This window comes from Drosophila montana, unplaced genomic scaffold (genome assembly GCF_035044405.1).
Source record: "Drosophila montana isolate Dmon_TW-CO22-7 unplaced genomic scaffold, ASM3504440v1 contig_1688_1, whole genome shotgun sequence".
Classification (NCBI taxonomy): Eukaryota; Metazoa; Arthropoda; class Insecta; order Diptera; family Drosophilidae; genus Drosophila; species Drosophila montana.
Genome location: NW_026996617.1, coordinates 330,476 through 347,545, shown reverse-complemented (window position 1 = coordinate 347,545; position 17,070 = coordinate 330,476). Strand labels below are relative to the sequence as shown.

General features: G+C 42.2%; 1 protein-coding gene across 2 annotated transcripts in view; it reads left to right on the top strand.

The window, feature by feature from the left end:
* The window catches only part of Nmdar2 (NMDA receptor 2), a 40,182-nt gene extending 24,927 nt beyond the window's left edge, over window positions 1-15,255 (top strand). The window contains exons 2-10 of one of the 2 annotated variants that reach the window (XM_064700289.1): window positions 4,409-5,180; window positions 5,236-5,386; window positions 5,594-6,187; window positions 6,369-6,658; window positions 6,723-6,875; window positions 6,945-7,096; window positions 7,164-7,671; window positions 7,752-7,853; window positions 15,134-15,255. In XM_064700289.1, coding sequence (XP_064556359.1) covers window positions 4,409-5,180; window positions 5,236-5,386; window positions 5,594-6,187; window positions 6,369-6,658; window positions 6,723-6,875; window positions 6,945-7,096; window positions 7,164-7,671; window positions 7,752-7,853; window positions 15,134-15,176 — 2,765 coding nt within the window. In that variant the 3' untranslated portion in view covers window positions 15,177-15,255. Of the gene's footprint in view, window positions 1-4,408; window positions 5,181-5,235; window positions 5,387-5,593; window positions 6,188-6,368; window positions 6,659-6,722; window positions 6,876-6,944; window positions 7,097-7,163; window positions 7,672-7,751; window positions 7,857-15,133 lie in introns of both variants that reach the window. The other variant, XM_064700287.1, reaches the window with a different exon arrangement.
* The last annotated feature ends 1,815 nt before the right edge of the window (window positions 15,256-17,070 follow it).

Below are 17,070 nucleotides of genomic sequence, written 5' to 3'. Positions count from 1 at the left end.
GGGGAGGGGGGGGGGGGAGCGGGAGGGAACAGGGGCCATCTGACAAAAATCAAACATTTTCGCCTGGTAATTAAATCAAAATTCATTCGGCTCGAAATTAAATTTTGCCAACTGTAAATTTCCGGAACCAGCCAAAGGGCTGCCCGAACAAGGCGAAAAAGCTTGCCAAGAGGGCGTGGCCAAATGTGGCAGCATCAACAGCAAAATTCATTTAGACCAAATTCAGCACTAGAGATGTGCGCGTGCCCCAACACGAAGAACACGAAAATTCGGGATTCGAATTAAAAACGAAAACAAGTAAGAGGTTCTAGTCGGGAGCTCCCGACCAGGGGATACCCTGAACCCTCTTCTTCTTCTTCCAACAGGCGATAGGTACAAAATGAAAGATGCTTGATATATAAATACCATTCTATAAGCTTCATGTCAAGTTTGGTGACTCTAGCTCTTATAACTTACGAGATTTTCGCAAAAAACTGGATTTCGATATCGATTTTTATCGATTACTTGGAAGCGGGGCAAGTTATCAAATATCGGAAACAAACTCGATTTGTGCGGGCACTAGGAGAACCTACAGCCAAAATTTCAAGTCTCTAGCTCTTATAGGTTACGAGATCCTTGCGTTCATACAGACAGACGGACGGACGGACAGACAGACGAACACGGCTAGATCAACTCAGCTATTGACGCTGATCAAGAATATATATACTTAATGGGAACGGAGATGCTTCCTTCCGCCTGTGACATACATTTGCACAAATACATAATACCCTTTTTACCCATTTTCAATGGGTTCAGGGTATAAAAACAATTACGAGTGCTCTAATTGGGAACTTCTGCGAAAAATGTGTGCAGTCCAGCCCTGGTCGCGAATAAACATACAGATAGTCGATTGAGTACTTTTAAATAAGTAACCCTATGTGAGATCAGGCTTAGATTCAAATTCGTTAAAGTTTTGGCGATCTGAAATTATTTGACCAGCTTTGCTAAATGTTCTCTTTGATTCGGTGCACGTCGCCGGAATGCAAAAAAAAATGTGAACAGGTTGTAAGCTCTCGTTTGGTTTTTCGATATATTGTCTGATTGTTTTCAGTATAGTATCCGACCGTGATGATTGGAATTTTTGAGGACATTTATTTGCCAAAAAAAAAAAAGCCAAAATAAAAATTATTCCATTTAAAATTATTTTACTTGTCGCTTTCTTTTGCTCAAAAAGTGTTGGAAAACATTGATGGTCCTTAAAAAATTATCGATATTTCTCGAAACACCAAATACATCGATATAATCGATAGTCCAATCGATTGTTTTCCGCACACTAGGCACAAAGTTTGGCGTTCGAATAAAAAATAAACAATTAAAAGAACTCAAATTGAGTGAGAACTGAGCCTGCGTCGGAAGACTTCAGGTTAGGTGAAACATGCGAACTATTGTTGTTACCAGATCTATCGCTAGGCCAGATTAGAGATCATACTCTACGTATTGCTGGTGACCGAATTTCGTGGCACGGAACAAAGCACGAACCATGCCCATCTCTAGTCCGTACACAAATGGGGCTTGCAGGCGCCCGCTGCGTAAGCCTTTAAGTCTCCGGCTCCATTTTGGGGAAAAGGCATAATTTTATTAAGTGATTTTCTATTGTCGATTGAATGGCAGCCCTGTCCTGGCCAGGGTCGTTCGCTCGGCCTGTCTATCCATCAAACGGAACGGTTGCGCCCATCCATCTATTTATCTACATATACATCTATCGATCTACTATCTCTGGCAGTTCCATCAAATCAAGCCTCTGCTGCGGGCTGTGTTGCTGGTAATTGAATGCACGGCACGGCACGGCTGTTGATAAAATTAGCAGCACCTCCTTTTGTCGTTCGAATGCAAATAGCAGAAGCAAAGTGATGAAAAAGTTAATTAAACTTTTTGATGAGATTTCAGATTTTCGCATTGAGCTAATCTTTGCTCCTGCTTCTCAGCTCCACCTTCTCTCTATGCGACCCTGCGGTCACACCCTTCTCTAAGATTCACGTAGTACAGCAAAAAACTTCCAACATGTCTGCCATGTTGTGTCACATTCTCCCTCTCTCTCTCTCTCGCTTTCGCCCCCAAGTTATGTTTTGTTCAAGTGTCGCACTCAACTTTCAAGTCTCAACTTTGACATGTCATCCACACTCACATCGGGCCAGTCGGCAGTCGCCTGGAGCTGAGTGGTTTTTTAGTGGTACCATCTACAAAACTTTCTAAATTATCGCCGGTCATTGTTTTTTACGAAAAATTCGGTACAAAACTAAGCAAAATCCCAACCAGCAAAGCATTTGTCCTTGGCACATAATGAAAATTCCAGGCAAGGCGAACTCCTTTGTAAAAGTCAGTCAGCCAGTTGCCAGGCTCTGGCCCCGCGGCGGTTTGCTCATTATTGCAAAATGAGCCCCAAATCGATTGATGCTGATGCTGATGCGGATGCTGATGCTGATGACGGGGTCTGCCTGAAGGCAGAAGCGGACACCCGACGCCATCGGGGAATACGTATGAATTAATTACAATGTGTCTATCCCTCGTCATGAAAAATGCCTTTCAATTTCACCTAATTGACATCTTTTGTACACGGTAAAAAATTCTTTTCGCTTCAAATTCCATGTCACAATTTAACCAAACACCTTACCATATTGAATTAAAAATTTAAATTAATATGGCTGTTAATTTTAATGCTCCTCCTCTCTTCGATTCTCAAAAGAACTCTAGACTGCCAATTGGGACTCTCTCTGCGATTCTCATAAGAACTCTAGATTGCCAATTGGGACTCTCTCTGCGATTCTCATAAGAACTTCAAATTGCTTCAAATTAATATGAATGGCAATTTTAATGTTCCTTCTCTCTGCGATTCTCAAAAGAACTTCAGATTGCCAATTAGGACTCTCTCTGCGATTCTCATAAGAACTTCAAATTGCTTCAAATTAATATGAATGGCAATTTTAATGTTCCTCCTCTCTGCGATTCTCATAAGAACTCTAGATTGCCAATTGGGACTCTCTCTGCGATTCTTATAAGAACTTCAAATTGCTTCAAATTAATATGAATGGCAATTTTAATGTTCCTTCTCTCTGCGATTCTCATAAGAACTCTAGATTGCCAATTGGGACTCTCTCTGCGATTCTCATAAGAACTTCAAATTAATAAGAATGGCAATTTTAATGTTCCTTCTCTCTGCGATTCTCAAAAGAACTTTAAATTGCCTCAAATTAATATGAATGGCAATTTTAATACTCCTCCCCCCTCTATTCTCATAAGAACTTCAGGTTGCCAAGTAGGACTCTCTCTGCGATTCTCATAAGAACTTTAGATTGCCAACCAGGACTAAAACTCAGATAACTCTAGCATTCATAATAGATTAAAGTTTTTGGCAGTGCACTTAATTAACTATCAATTAAAAACAAATATTAACTCCTTACTTGGAAATGGTTAATGAACCTGAATCCTGACCCCTACCCTTGAAAAATTGATAGAACGGGGTATTATGACTTTGTCATATAAATAGTATAAAAATTCTTTAATGGGACAACAAATCGGCCTTTCAATCTGTCTGACTACAAGAATAAGGGACTTGGTTATGGAAACTGTCCGCCAAAGAAGCTTCCACTTTTGAACAGCAGAAAGTGTCTGCAGAGTATCTGCTAGTCGAACACCCCCCGAACAACAAATCGCTTGTTAATTTAGTTTACTCTCAAAACAACCCATCAATCTTTCTTTAGCTCACAAAATTGGTTTAACTTTTCAGTCAATATTTTGATTGTTTTCGAATAAACAGCAAAATGCTTTCAAGTCAACATTTTTTAGCGTGCACTAAACGAAACATGTATGTAAATATGCCAATTAATGTGGGCGTGGCAGGCACTTCCGGCACACATATGTGCCGGAAAAGAAGCCGCAGAAAAATTATACACCTTCAGCTGCTGGCAAATTCCACAAGCCAATGTCGATTCCCCCAATTCGAGCCGTGGCCCGAGGCTAACCGCCAATTGAGTTGCGTTCAACACCTCAGACGCGAGTGCGAATCGTTCCTCTTGCCCACCCACAGCGACACTTGATAACCTAATAAAGCAAAATGCCTGCCACCCAGCCACGCTCAGGCCTTGGCTAATCTGTAATTAATTGGCGCACAACGAGCCGGCGCAGGGCGCGGATTGGGTGGGTGGGAAGGATGTGTTCCGGTCAGTTGGGTAAGCCAATGCGGCCGTGTTCCATACATTGTCGCCGGCGGGCGCGAATGGTGCCTAAATGAGGGCACGTCTATTCGATTGGGGCAGGGGGAATACCCGTAACGGATGGAGGGACCTGCTTTGTCATGCACAGCGGCACGTCGAGTGCGTGTATTGTGGCGTGATTACCCTATGCTAATGTGTTTGTACCCTACCCGTTGCAGCCATCCTGAGCACGCTTTGCAAGGAATTCCTGCGGGTCAACGTGTCGGCCATCCTGTATATGATGAACAACGAACAGTTCGGGCACAGCACCGCCTCGGCGCAGTATTTCCTGCAGCTGGCTGGATATCTGGGCATACCGGTAATCTCGTGGAATGCGGACAATTCGGGCCTGGAGCGACGAGCGTCGCAGTCGACCTTGCAGCTGCAGCTGGCGCCGAGCATCGAGCACCAGAGCGCCGCAATGTTGAGCATATTGGAGCGCTACAAGTGGCATCAGTTCTCGGTGGTCACGTCACAGATTGCCGGCCACGATGACTTTGTCCAGGCGGTGCGGGAGCGCGTCGCCGAGATGCAGGATCACTTCAAGTTCACCATACTCAATTCGATTGTGGTCACACGGACCAGCGATCTAATGGAGCTGGTTAACAGCGAGGCGCGCGTCATGCTGCTCTATGCGACACAGACGGAGGCCATTACCATATTGCGTGCCGCCGAGGAGATGAAGTTGACGGGTGAGAACTATGTATGGGTCGTCAGCCAGTCGGTGATCGAGAAGAAGGATGCGCACTCCCAATTCCCGGTCGGCATGCTGGGCGTCCATTTCGATACGAGCAGCGCGGCGCTAATGAACGAGATCTCGAATGCCATCAAGATCTACAGCTACGGCGTCGAGGCGTATCTAACCGATCCGGCGAATCGCGATCGCCGTCTAACCACCCAGTCGCTATCGTGCGAGGACGAGGGTCGCGGTCGTTGGGACAACGGCGAGATGTGAGTATCGACAAAATCTCTAATCGAATTTAGTTTGCTCAATTTGTTTGGTTAGCTTCTTTAAGTATTTGCGCAACGTGTCGATCGAGGGGGACCTGAACAAGCCGAATATTGAGTTTACCGCCGATGGCGACCTTAAGTCCGCCGAGCTAAAGATCATGAATCTGCGGCCCAGCGCCAACAATAAGAATCTCGTCTGGGAGGAGGTATGTGAAGCGTTATGCATGGTTCCAATCACTCGAATCACTTTACACTTAACTTAACTTTATTCTCTGGCACTCGCAACACAATGCCTCACTGTACACTACCACAATCCACGACCTTTCACCTTCCACATTTCACGCTTTTGTATAATTGCTCTTACTCTTCCTCTTTGGGGGGGCACACTCACTCACACACTCACTCACGCGCAGATTGGCGTTTGGAAGTCGTGGGAGACACAGAAGCTTGATATACGCGACATTGCGTGGCCAGGTAACTCGCACGCTCCGCCGCAAGGTGTGCCCGAGAAATTCCATTTAAAGATCACATTCCTCGAGGAGGCACCCTATATCAATCTGTCACCCGCCGATCCAGTGAGTGGCAAGTGTCTGATGGACCGCGGTGTGCTCTGCCGTGTGGCGGCCGATCACGAGATGGCCGCCGATATTGATGTGGGTCAAGCACACCGCAACGAGTCCTTCTATCAATGCTGCAGCGGCTTCTGCATTGATCTGCTCGAAAAGTTTGCCGAAGAACTGGGCTTCACCTACGAGCTGGTACGGGTTGAAGATGGTAAATGGGGTACACTTGAGAATGGTAAATGGAATGGTTTAATTGCCGACTTGGTTAACCGCAAGACGGACATGGTCCTCACATCTCTCATGATCAACACCGAGCGCGAAGCGGTCGTCGATTTTAGCGAGCCCTTCATGGAGACGGGCATTGCCATTGTCGTCGCTAAGCGCACCGGCATCATCTCGCCCACGGCCTTTCTGGAGCCCTTCGATACGGCCTCTTGGATGCTGGTAAGTCGAACTGGTCTCAACTACTCTCTGTCCGGTAAGTCCCTCAACTATTCTACTCTATACGCTCTCTCTCTCTCTCTCTCTCTCTTCTGCCTTCGCCTTGTGCCGTACCGCTTGTGCCGTACCGCTACGTCCATTTCGTCCATTCCTTCCTGCTTGCTCCCACTCCCCACAACAACAGGTTGGCATCGTTGCCATTCAGGCAGCCACGTTCATGATATTCCTGTTCGAGTGGCTGTCGCCCAGCGGCTACGACATGAAGCTGTACCTACAGAACACAAACGTCACACCCTACCGTTTCTCGCTGTTTCGCACCTACTGGCTTGTCTGGGCGGTTCTCTTCCAAGCGGCCGTTCACGTGGACTCCCCACGCGGTTTCACCTCGCGCTTCATGACCAATGTCTGGGCTCTGTTCGCCGTTGTCTTCCTTGCCATCTACACTGCCAACCTGGCGGCCTTCATGATAACCAGGTTGGTATCCAACTCTACGGCTACGGCGCCTCACTCAACACTCGACACGCTCAACTCTTTGCAGAGAGGAGTTTCACGAATTTAGTGGACTCAACGATAGCCGCCTGGTGCATCCCTATTCGCACAAGCCCTCATTCAAGTTCGGCACAATACCCTATAGCCACACGGATTCCACCATTCACAAATACTTTAAGGAGATGCATTACTACATGAAGCAGTGAGTACCAAGTGATCGTATGGAGGGTTCTCTTTGATCTGAAGCCGAATTTGTTATACCTTGCCGCAGATACAATAAGACGAGCGTTGCCGATGGCGTTGCCGCTGTGCTGAATGGCAACCTGGACTCGTTTATCTATGACGGCACCGTGCTGGACTATTTGGTTGCCCAGGACGAGGACTGTCGCCTGATGACCGTCGGCAGCTGGTACGCCATGACCGGTAAGTGCTGACGTCCCGTACCCGTCCTGCTGCCTGTAATCCTGTAATCCTCCGTGACGCTCTCCAGGCTATGGCTTGGCGTTCAGCCGCAACTCCAAGTACGTGCAGATGTTCAACAAGCGTCTGCTGGAATTCCGGGCCAATGGCGATTTGGAGCGATTGCGTCGCTATTGGATGACAGGCACCTGCCGGCCGGGCAAGCAGGAGCACAAGTCCTCCGATCCGCTGGCCCTCGAGCAGTTCTTGTCCGCCTTCCTGTTACTGATGGCCGGCATCCTGTTGGCCGCCCTGCTGCTGCTGCTGGAGCACGTCTACTTCAAGTACATACGCAAGCGTCTGGCCAAGAAGGATGGCGGTCATTGTTGTGCGCTCATCTCCCTGTCCATGGGCAAGTCGCTGACCTTTCGCGGCGCCGTTTACGAGGCAACCGAAATACTAAAGAAGCATCGCTGCAACGATCCCATTTGCGACACGCACCTCTGGAAAGTCAAGCACGAGCTGGACATGTCCCGACTCCGGGTGCGTCAGCTCGAAAAGGTGATGGACAAGCACGGCATCAAGGCGCCGCAACTGAGGTGAGCTACTCGACTTGAGACACTTATCATAATGGTTTCTATATCTTCCATGTGGTTTTTTTTCTCTCGGTTTTCCTTAGGCTGGCCTCATCTTCGGATCTGCTCAACCATCATCATCTCAAGGAGCGACCGCCGTTGCTCGGAAATCTCAGCCTGGCTGCCAGCGCACAAGATCTATACAGGTGGTAAGTTTTTTATTACAGTGTGTGTGTGTCCCCATCCCGCATGCAACCAAATAGTTTCCCTTTGTAGTTAACTATCTCTGTGTCTCTGTGTGTCTGTGTGTGTGTGCAACAATAGCTTCATCGATTGACAGCTTCGGTTGTGTAAAGTCCTGTCCACCTTCCGCAGTCCGTTGACAGTAATTTAATTAAGCAATTGATTATGATAACATTTGCACCCTGAACCGATTGAAATTGATTAAAAGGGTATCATATTTTTGAGCAAGAGTATGTAACACGCAGAAGGAAGCGAACCTCTGACCTAATAAGGAGCATATATAATCGAGAGCAGAGACAAGGTAAAGTCTCTATTCCCCGGAAAAGGAACATTTTTAATGGTCGTTCTCCTCGGAAGAAGTATAAATACTCTTGATCAGAACTGCGTAGAGATAAAACCTTCTTCGTCTCTATGGACCCATCGATCTAGGGAACTAGAGAAAGTTCAGACCTTAAATTCAAAACGAGCTCATAATATCAATGCCTTCTTCCATTTGCATAACATCAATGAATATAGATTTTGGAATAACTCGAAGATAGTTAAGGGATCTCTCACTTAGTGGAGACGCCTCCCGAGTAAATTGAAAAAGGGAAATATCCAAGGTAGAACCATGTTCATGCCTTGGAAACGTCATACAAATCGGACTCTAAGCACCGAGCTTAATCAAGAATATATCACACGTTAGCTTCTTTCGTTTTCACAATATCAATCCATATCGATTTTGGAACATGGTTTTTGGGCATAGCTCGAAGAATAACAGAGCTAGATACACCAAGCTTAGTACATAGGTTTTCGTATGGAATATAAAGTTTGAGGATGTTTCTCTTAATAGGAAAAAGTTCAGAAAAGTAAAAGTTATTAAAGGTAGACACATGTTCCTTGGGCTTTGCACACTTATGCGCTGAAAATTCAATTAAAATCGGACTATAAGCACCGATGATAATCAACAATCAATATGCAAAAGGAGCGAGAATCTTTGCCTGGCGCTGGGTTCAGGGTATCTGCAAGTCGGGTCACTTTTACTTATTGGCCTCCTGCGGGGCAAAATGACTATGTGCAGCTGCCTTCCGCCTGGCCTAATAAAAATATATGGAAATTACTTTATTAAATTATGTCGTCCTTCCTGATTTCTGACGCACACTAGACGAGCAGCCTCTGCCTTTGTCCTTCCGTTCAAAGTCTCTGTCATAGTCGCACCAGCAGGACAATTTCCGACAGTTCCTGTTGTCATTCATTTGGATTTGGCCTGCAACCGAGCCCGAACCGAGCCCGAACCAAGCCGAGCGGACCGAAGGAGCATAGGTTACGCGTTTGGGCCACAAACATTTGCATATGAACCAAACCCCAAACTCGTCCAGTGCACAAAACCTGCCGAGATTAGCAAATCAAATCAAATCAAAATCAGTGGCCCTTTTTCTGTTCTTGGTTGTGTAATGCGTCCAGCTCGTTGCGGGGATTAACAAAAAGAGAAATGCATCACTTTTATGCAGATTCAATCGATGCCGCGTCCAAAAAATGCCATCAACCGTGAGAATCGCTCGAGTTTCGACCAAAAAGTTACCAAGGTTGGGGATTTGTGTACTTAACGTGTCTCCAAAAACTTTTTGTCATTTCGCCATGAATTTTGGCAGTAAAATAATTATTCCAGAAAACGGCGTTTCATACTTAATTGGACAGTCACAGTCAATTAGAAATATATTTAAATTTAAGGCAAGAACGACACGCCGCAGATTAAATACCCTTAACGAATATGTGAGAAGAATTATGAATCAGAAAATATCTTGATAAACAGAAACGAATTCCAAGCTCTCCTTCACTGTGAGCATGTCTCCGAAAGTAGATATTTTAAACAGAAACTAGTAAGAGGCTCTAGTCGGGAGTTCCCGACTAGCGGATACCCTGAACCCTCTTCTACCAGCACCAAATGTAGCTCGCACTAAGAGCGCGCGCTCGCTTTAGCAGTAATAAGAAAATTCAATTATTTTATTTTAAAAATATTAAATAAATTCTCCCCAAACGGACTTGAACCCATGCCGACCCGCAATACTTGCCACCATCTCTACCCGACGGCCATAACGACAATTTGCCTATCCTATATCCTAAATAGACACAGGCCGAAATTTCCCACCCCTATAACTTGGTCAAATATCATCAGATTTGCCCGAGGTTTGGCTTTTTGCTCATGATTTTCCCTCTAGATTGATCTGGCATTCAAATCTGAACACATATTTTTTAGTCGAAATTCATGTCAAAATCTTACCCCAAGATTCCTAGATAGACATAGTCGGAAATTTCCCACCCTCATAACTTGGTCAAATATCATCAGATTCGCCCGAGGTTTGGCTTTTAGTTCATGGTTTTCCCTCTAGATTAATCTGGCATTCAAATCTGAACATATATTTTTTAGTCGAAATTCATGTCAAAATCTTTTCCCCAGAATCCTTTATAGACCTAAGCCGAAATTTCCACCCCCATAACTTGGTCAAATTTCATCCGATTTTTACGAGGTTTGACTTTTTGTTCATGGTTTTCCCTCTAGATTAATCTGGCATTCAAATCTGAACACATATTTTTTAGTCGAAATTCATGTCAAAATCTTACCCCAATCTTACTATATAGACATACATAGGTCGAAATTTCCCACACCCATAACTCGGTCAAATTTCATCCGATTTTTACGAGGTTTGGCTTTTTGCTCATGATTTTCCCTCTAGATTGATCTGGCATTCAAATCTGAACACATATTTTTTAGTCGAAATTCATGTCAAAATCTTACCCCAAGATTCCTAAATAGACATAGTCGGAAATTTCCCACCCTCATAACTCGGTCAAATTTCATCCGATTTGCCCGAAATTTGGCTTTTTGTTCATGGTTTTCCCTCTAGATTAATCTGGCACTCAGATCTGAACACATATTTTTTAGTCGAAATTCATGTCAAAATCTTACCCCAAGAATCCTCTGTAGACATACGCCGAAATTTCCCACCCCTATAACTTGGCCAAATTTCATCCGATTTGCCCGAGGTTTGGCTTTTTGCTCATGATTTTCCCTCTAGATTGATCTGGCATTCAAATCTGAACACATATTTTTTAGTCGAAATTCATGTCAAAATCTTACCCCAAGATTCCTAGATAGACATAGGCGGAAATTTCCCACCCTCATAACTCGGTCAAATCTCATCCGATTTTTACGAGGTTTGACTTTTTGTTCATGGTTTTCCCTCTAGATTAATCTGGCATTCAAATCTGAACACATATTTTTTAGTCGAAATTCATGTCAAAATCTTACCCTTATCTTACTATTTAGACATACATAGGCCGAAATTTCCCACCCCAAACTTTGTCAAATATCATCAGATTTGCCCGAGGTTTGACTTTTTGCTCATGGTTTTCCCTCTAGATTAATCTGGCATTCAAATCTGAACATATATTTTTTAGTCGAAATTCGCTTCAAAATCTTACCCCAATCTTACTATATAGACATACATAGGTCGAAATTTCCCACCCCCATAACTCGGTCAAATTTCATCCGATATTCACGAGGCTTAGCCCTTATTTCATGGTTTGGTCTCTTGATCCATTTGGCACCTAAATCTGTCATTTTGATGTTGAATGTTGACAGTGGTATCAGGCTTTAATATTGGACTCTGAGCGAGTATGACGCAGTCTGTTGCACCCGACTGCAAAGTTCTCGCTTATTTTATATATTTTATAATTTTAATATTTTTGCTAAATGTATTTTTGTGTTGCGGCATGAAAAGTATCAGCTGCACTTATTGTTTAAACAATGAGCAGCAGTTGGCAAACAGCAGAAATACTCTACCAACTTTTGAGGGGGCGGGATTTTGTCGGGGGTCGCGGTCTGTTTGTGGCATAAATTTGCATATGAACATGTGTTAGATGATTTGGAGGGCGAATTGTTTTGCCAGGTCAGTGAATGATGTTTACATTTTCAGCTCACGCTTCGGATTAGGCGAAACACAGCCCTTTTATGTTTTTCTTTTTAAGTGGCGGGGGGCGGGCGGGGCGTGGCATGTTTAAGCTGCATGCCACGAAAATTCGGGTGAAAACTTTTCAACAAATTGGGCAAATTAAGCGCATGAATAAAACCGCCAAAAAGTTTTGCGAAACAACAACCAAAATATATATGCCAAAAATATGAATGCATTTGCATAAGTACACGTCCACATATGCATACATACATTATGTATGTTTTTATTTATATTCATCCCACGTGAAATGAAAGTAAAAGAAAAGAAGGAAAAGATTCCAAAAACTTTGCCAACGGCAGCAGCCCAACAATGGGACACGGTACGGTGCATGGTAGGGACACGGTAGGGGCATGGTAGGGACACGGTAGGGCATGGTTGGGGCATGGTTAGGGCCTGGTTGGGGCCAAAGAGCCAGATAGACGGCCCAACAATGGGACACGGTAGGGACATGGTAGGGGCATGGAAGGGACCCGGTAGGGACACGGTAGGGGCATGGTAGGGGCCTGGTTGGGGCCAGATAGACGGCGAATATGTCTTGTATTCGTTGTGCTTCTTCTTTGTCTGTTGTTTTTTAGCAACATGTGTTCTGGTTTACAGAGGCTGGCCCCCATTCAAATGTGTTTTGTGCCCTCGAAACGAGCCCGCACAATTACTCGCCCAGAAACACATCCAGATGCCACAGATTCCGGACAATATTTAACATCAAACTGTAGACAATATTTAGTCATCGAACTTATGAATATTTGCAGCTCCCTCTCATACAAAAACATAGTGTACACACATGTGCATGCTCATGCATTGTTTGCTTTAAATCAACTATTCTTATACCCTGTAACTACTGAAAACTGCCACAAAAAAATGGGTATGCAAATTGATGTAACAGACAGATGCAGGCAACCCAGGAATATATTAATTCGGGATCAACATAAAAGGCCGAGTCGATGTTCGACTGTCTGTCTATTTGAGCTAGAGACTTGAAAGTTCTCATATATATTCCGGTCATGTCATACGAACAGCGAGTTTATAATAATATCGATTAATATCGATTTTGAGTGATGGCTTTTTAAACATAAGCACGATGAAGGATTTTATCATATTTTTGACGACATTTTCTAACATTTTTATGATATCGATAAATATCGATTTTGGGGCTTTTTAGCTTTAGCTTTTTAAACATATATATAAAAAAAAAACAAAAAAAAATATATTCTAATAATGTCATACGAAGAAGGAGTTCCTCATATTATTATCGATTTCTACTACCATTTTCATGATATCGATAAATATCGATTTTGAGACATGGCTTTTTAAACATAAATATAAGCATATATTCTAGTCATGTCATTCAAAAAAGGATTCAATCATATTTTTGTCGATATCTCCCACCATTTTCATGATATCGATAAATATCGATTTTGGGAGATGGCTTTTTAAACATAACCTTTACACGCTATAGACTCCACATTTGATATAATATACGATATGCAACTCATGAATACTTCAGTATTTGGACAGCTTTCACGTTCTTCCTTCAATTGTCTCGTAATCGATAAATATCGCTTTTAGGTCAGGCACACATATGGCATGCATTGGTATTTTACTACCCTCTTCTTACTGCCAAAAAGCAAACACAAAACCTATTCAAAAAAAGAGAGAAGCGACTAAGCTGAGTGCACAGGGTATCTGCTAGTCGGGCAGCCTTAACTCGTGCTCCTCTACTTGTTCTATGTTCACATTCACTTTTTGGCACTAATTTATTTACATGCTGAACCCTTGGGTGATGCGCTCTTCCCCTCATCGATGATTGATTGATGATGTTATGTTCGCATCGCTTCTCCTCTGCTTGATGCTGTGCTCCATCTGGAGCAGCCTCGCATCCGCATCCGCATCCGCATCTGTGTGTGTGTGTGTGTGTGTGCCAACTAATGCGCATGCAATGACCGACACGCGTTTGTTTTCCATGGACCATGGACCAGCTGATGGCCCACTATGATGACTGATGCCATCGATTTGCTCCGATGTTTACCGAGTGGATAATGGCGCTCCCCTAATGAACCACATGAACCACTTTTTTATACCCTGAACCCATTGAGGATTGCTAAAAGGGGCATATTGATGATGGGCAACTGTATTCGGCAGATAGCCCCTCAAAGTATTCTTAATCAGGTCGAATATCTCCTACCAATTGTCATAATATCGATAAATATCGATTGTTGAAACAAGGTTCTTAAGCAGAACTAGAAGGATTCAAGAGGAAGGATAAACCAAGCTCGTATAGCATATAGACATAAGAAATATTAACCCCTCAAAGTATTCTTAATCAGGTCGAATATCTGCTAGCAAGTGTCATAATATCGATAAATATCGATTTTGGAAACAAGGTTCTTAAGCACAACTAGAAGGATTCAAGAGGAAGGATAAACCAAGCTCGTATAGCATATAGACATAAGAAATATTTGACTTTTTAAAGAGTTCCTGAATTACCCCTAGAGTTGAAAAAAACAACTCATGCTTAAAGGTAGAGACATGAGACCTGGCATATGCACACCATGCATGTCATGCTTAACCCTCGATAAATTTCATAACGATCGGACTATAAGGACCGAGTTTAACAAAGAAAGCATTGCTTAAATGGGAACGGGATCACAAGCTGACTCAATCTAATCAAAGTGCTCGAAAATCTCCTGCCAATTGTCATAATATCGATAAATATCGATTAGGGAAGGTTGCTGTTTACAAGCATTCAAAAGCTAGCTACATCAAACTCATTGTTATACGAGATTATATAGTTTTTATATAGACATAGAAAACGTTTTACTTTTTTAAGAGCGCCTCCATTACCTCCATAATTTAAAAAGAAACAACGCATGTGTAAAGGTAGGGGCATATGCACACCTTGCATGTCATGCTTAATCCCCGATAAATTTCATAACGATCGGACTTCAAGCACCGAAGATATATATATTAAGAGAGCATTTCTTAAGTAGGTCTTAGGGAAGAAGAATGTATGTGTAATGCGTATCTGCGAGTCGGACATACCCGACTCGACCAGCTTGTTCAATTTGTAATAGTTTTTTTCACTTACCTTCCTGTCCTTTCCCATTGCACTCGCATGCATAATGTAATTGCACAATATTCATATGTCTCTGTCTGTGTTCGTGTGTGTCTTATTTTTATATTCGACTAACTTTTCGGAATCTCGTTTCACATTTTCCGATGACTGCTGCCAAACTGCTGCCAAAAATCGAAAGGTCCTACAAAACGGAAATCGCCGAAATGGAAACGGTGCTCTGAAGCGCTTGGAAATGAATCATATTGTTGGCCTTGCCGCTAATCCTGCATTCCAAAATATTGAAAACATTTAAGTCCTGCCCGCAGCATCAATCATCTTCAATCAATCTGTAATTGAAGAAATGATTTTTTATGTTTTGTTTTTTTTTTGGAAAACAAAAAAAGGACAAACTCTGCAAAACTCTTCATATATATATACAAATATAGGTGTATATTTAATCAAAACGATGCCGAATGGCAATTAAAGAAATGTTTCAAATAAATGTAAACTGAAAGCTTTTTAAAAGTTACAAAAACAATTTAAAACTAAAACGTATAAAAAAACAAAACCAACGCCCAAAGCGCCTCACTCGAAAAAAAAAACAAACATTAGACAGGAGGAAAATGAAAAAAGAAGTTCAGTCTAAGGACAACATTTAAAAGAAATTCAAAGCAAAAAAAAAAAGAAAAACATTTGTATAAAACTAAACGTGAATCCGAAAAGCCAAACATGCTTAAAAATAAGTTTTAAATGTTAACAAAAACAAAACAAAAAACGGTCTCAGTTGTTATTTGCATGCCCTGAACCTGAAATTTTTGAACTTGAAAATGTGTACAAAAAATTATATAATCTTTTTGCAAAACTGTGTGCAACAGGCAAAAGGTGAGAATCTTGAAGAGGATCCAGCCAAGTCCGGATGTCCGTCCGTCAAATCTAACAATAACATATGCAGATTCATTTTTAATCGATATCTCCCTCTGTTTTCATGGTATCGATAAGTATCGATTTTCAGACTTTGTTTTTCTGGCATAACTCGAAGATTATCAGAGCCAAATGAACCAAACTTTATGCAGGCAAAAAAACAGTTCACTTTTAGATACCTTTTTCATAGTATCGATAAGTATCGATTTTCGAAATATGTGTTTCTGGCATAACTCGAAGATTATCAGAGCCAAATAAACCAAACTTTATGGGTAGGTTCTCGCGAGAGCATACGCAGGCAAGACAAAGTTCACTTTTAAGATACCTTCTATTTTAGGTGTATCGATAAATATCGATTTTCAGACTTTGTTCTTCAGGCGTTACTCAAAGTTCACTTTTTAGATACCTTCTTCATAGTATCGATAATTATCGATATTCAGGCTTTGTTCACTTTTTAGATACCTTTCACTATTCTGCCTAAAGTTGGGAAGAACCTCAGCTTTCAGGTACAGCCCTACGCTTTGAAACCCTGAAAACTTGATAAAGATCGGACTACAGGCACCGAAGTTAACACAGCTTGCATTTCGCATACGTAGTATGGGGCGAAAGGAAGAAGAAGCTTGAAATCTGGGTACGGGGCATCTGCTAGTCGGGCACGCTCGACTAGAGCACACGTAATTGTTTCTCGATGGAACTGTGACATGATGTTAACAAAACAAGCGTAAATGTAAATGTGTTTTTTTTTTTTGTTGTTGTTTCCTAAGTATTTAATAAATTATACACAAAGGCATAACTAACTAATTAAATGTGAAACGATATATATATACACACACATATATATATATATATGAAATGACATATATATATACAAAGTGAGAATCGAGTTGGAAATCGAACTGCGAACACTTCCAGGCAAGGCTCAAGGGCGATGAGAATTGAGAAATGAGAATTGAGAATTGAGAATTGAGAATTACGCATTGCTAAACATATACACATTAAAACATATTTATATGTATGTATTTACTTAATTATTATGATTACGATATGAATGTTATTGCATATACACGTACATATACATACAATTATTGATCTATATATATATATATACATATATATATATATACATGCATCCAAAATTTATATATACATATACTATATACATTTTTTTCTCCTGATTTTTTGGATAAACAAGTGCTTAAAACGATAAAAGAAAAG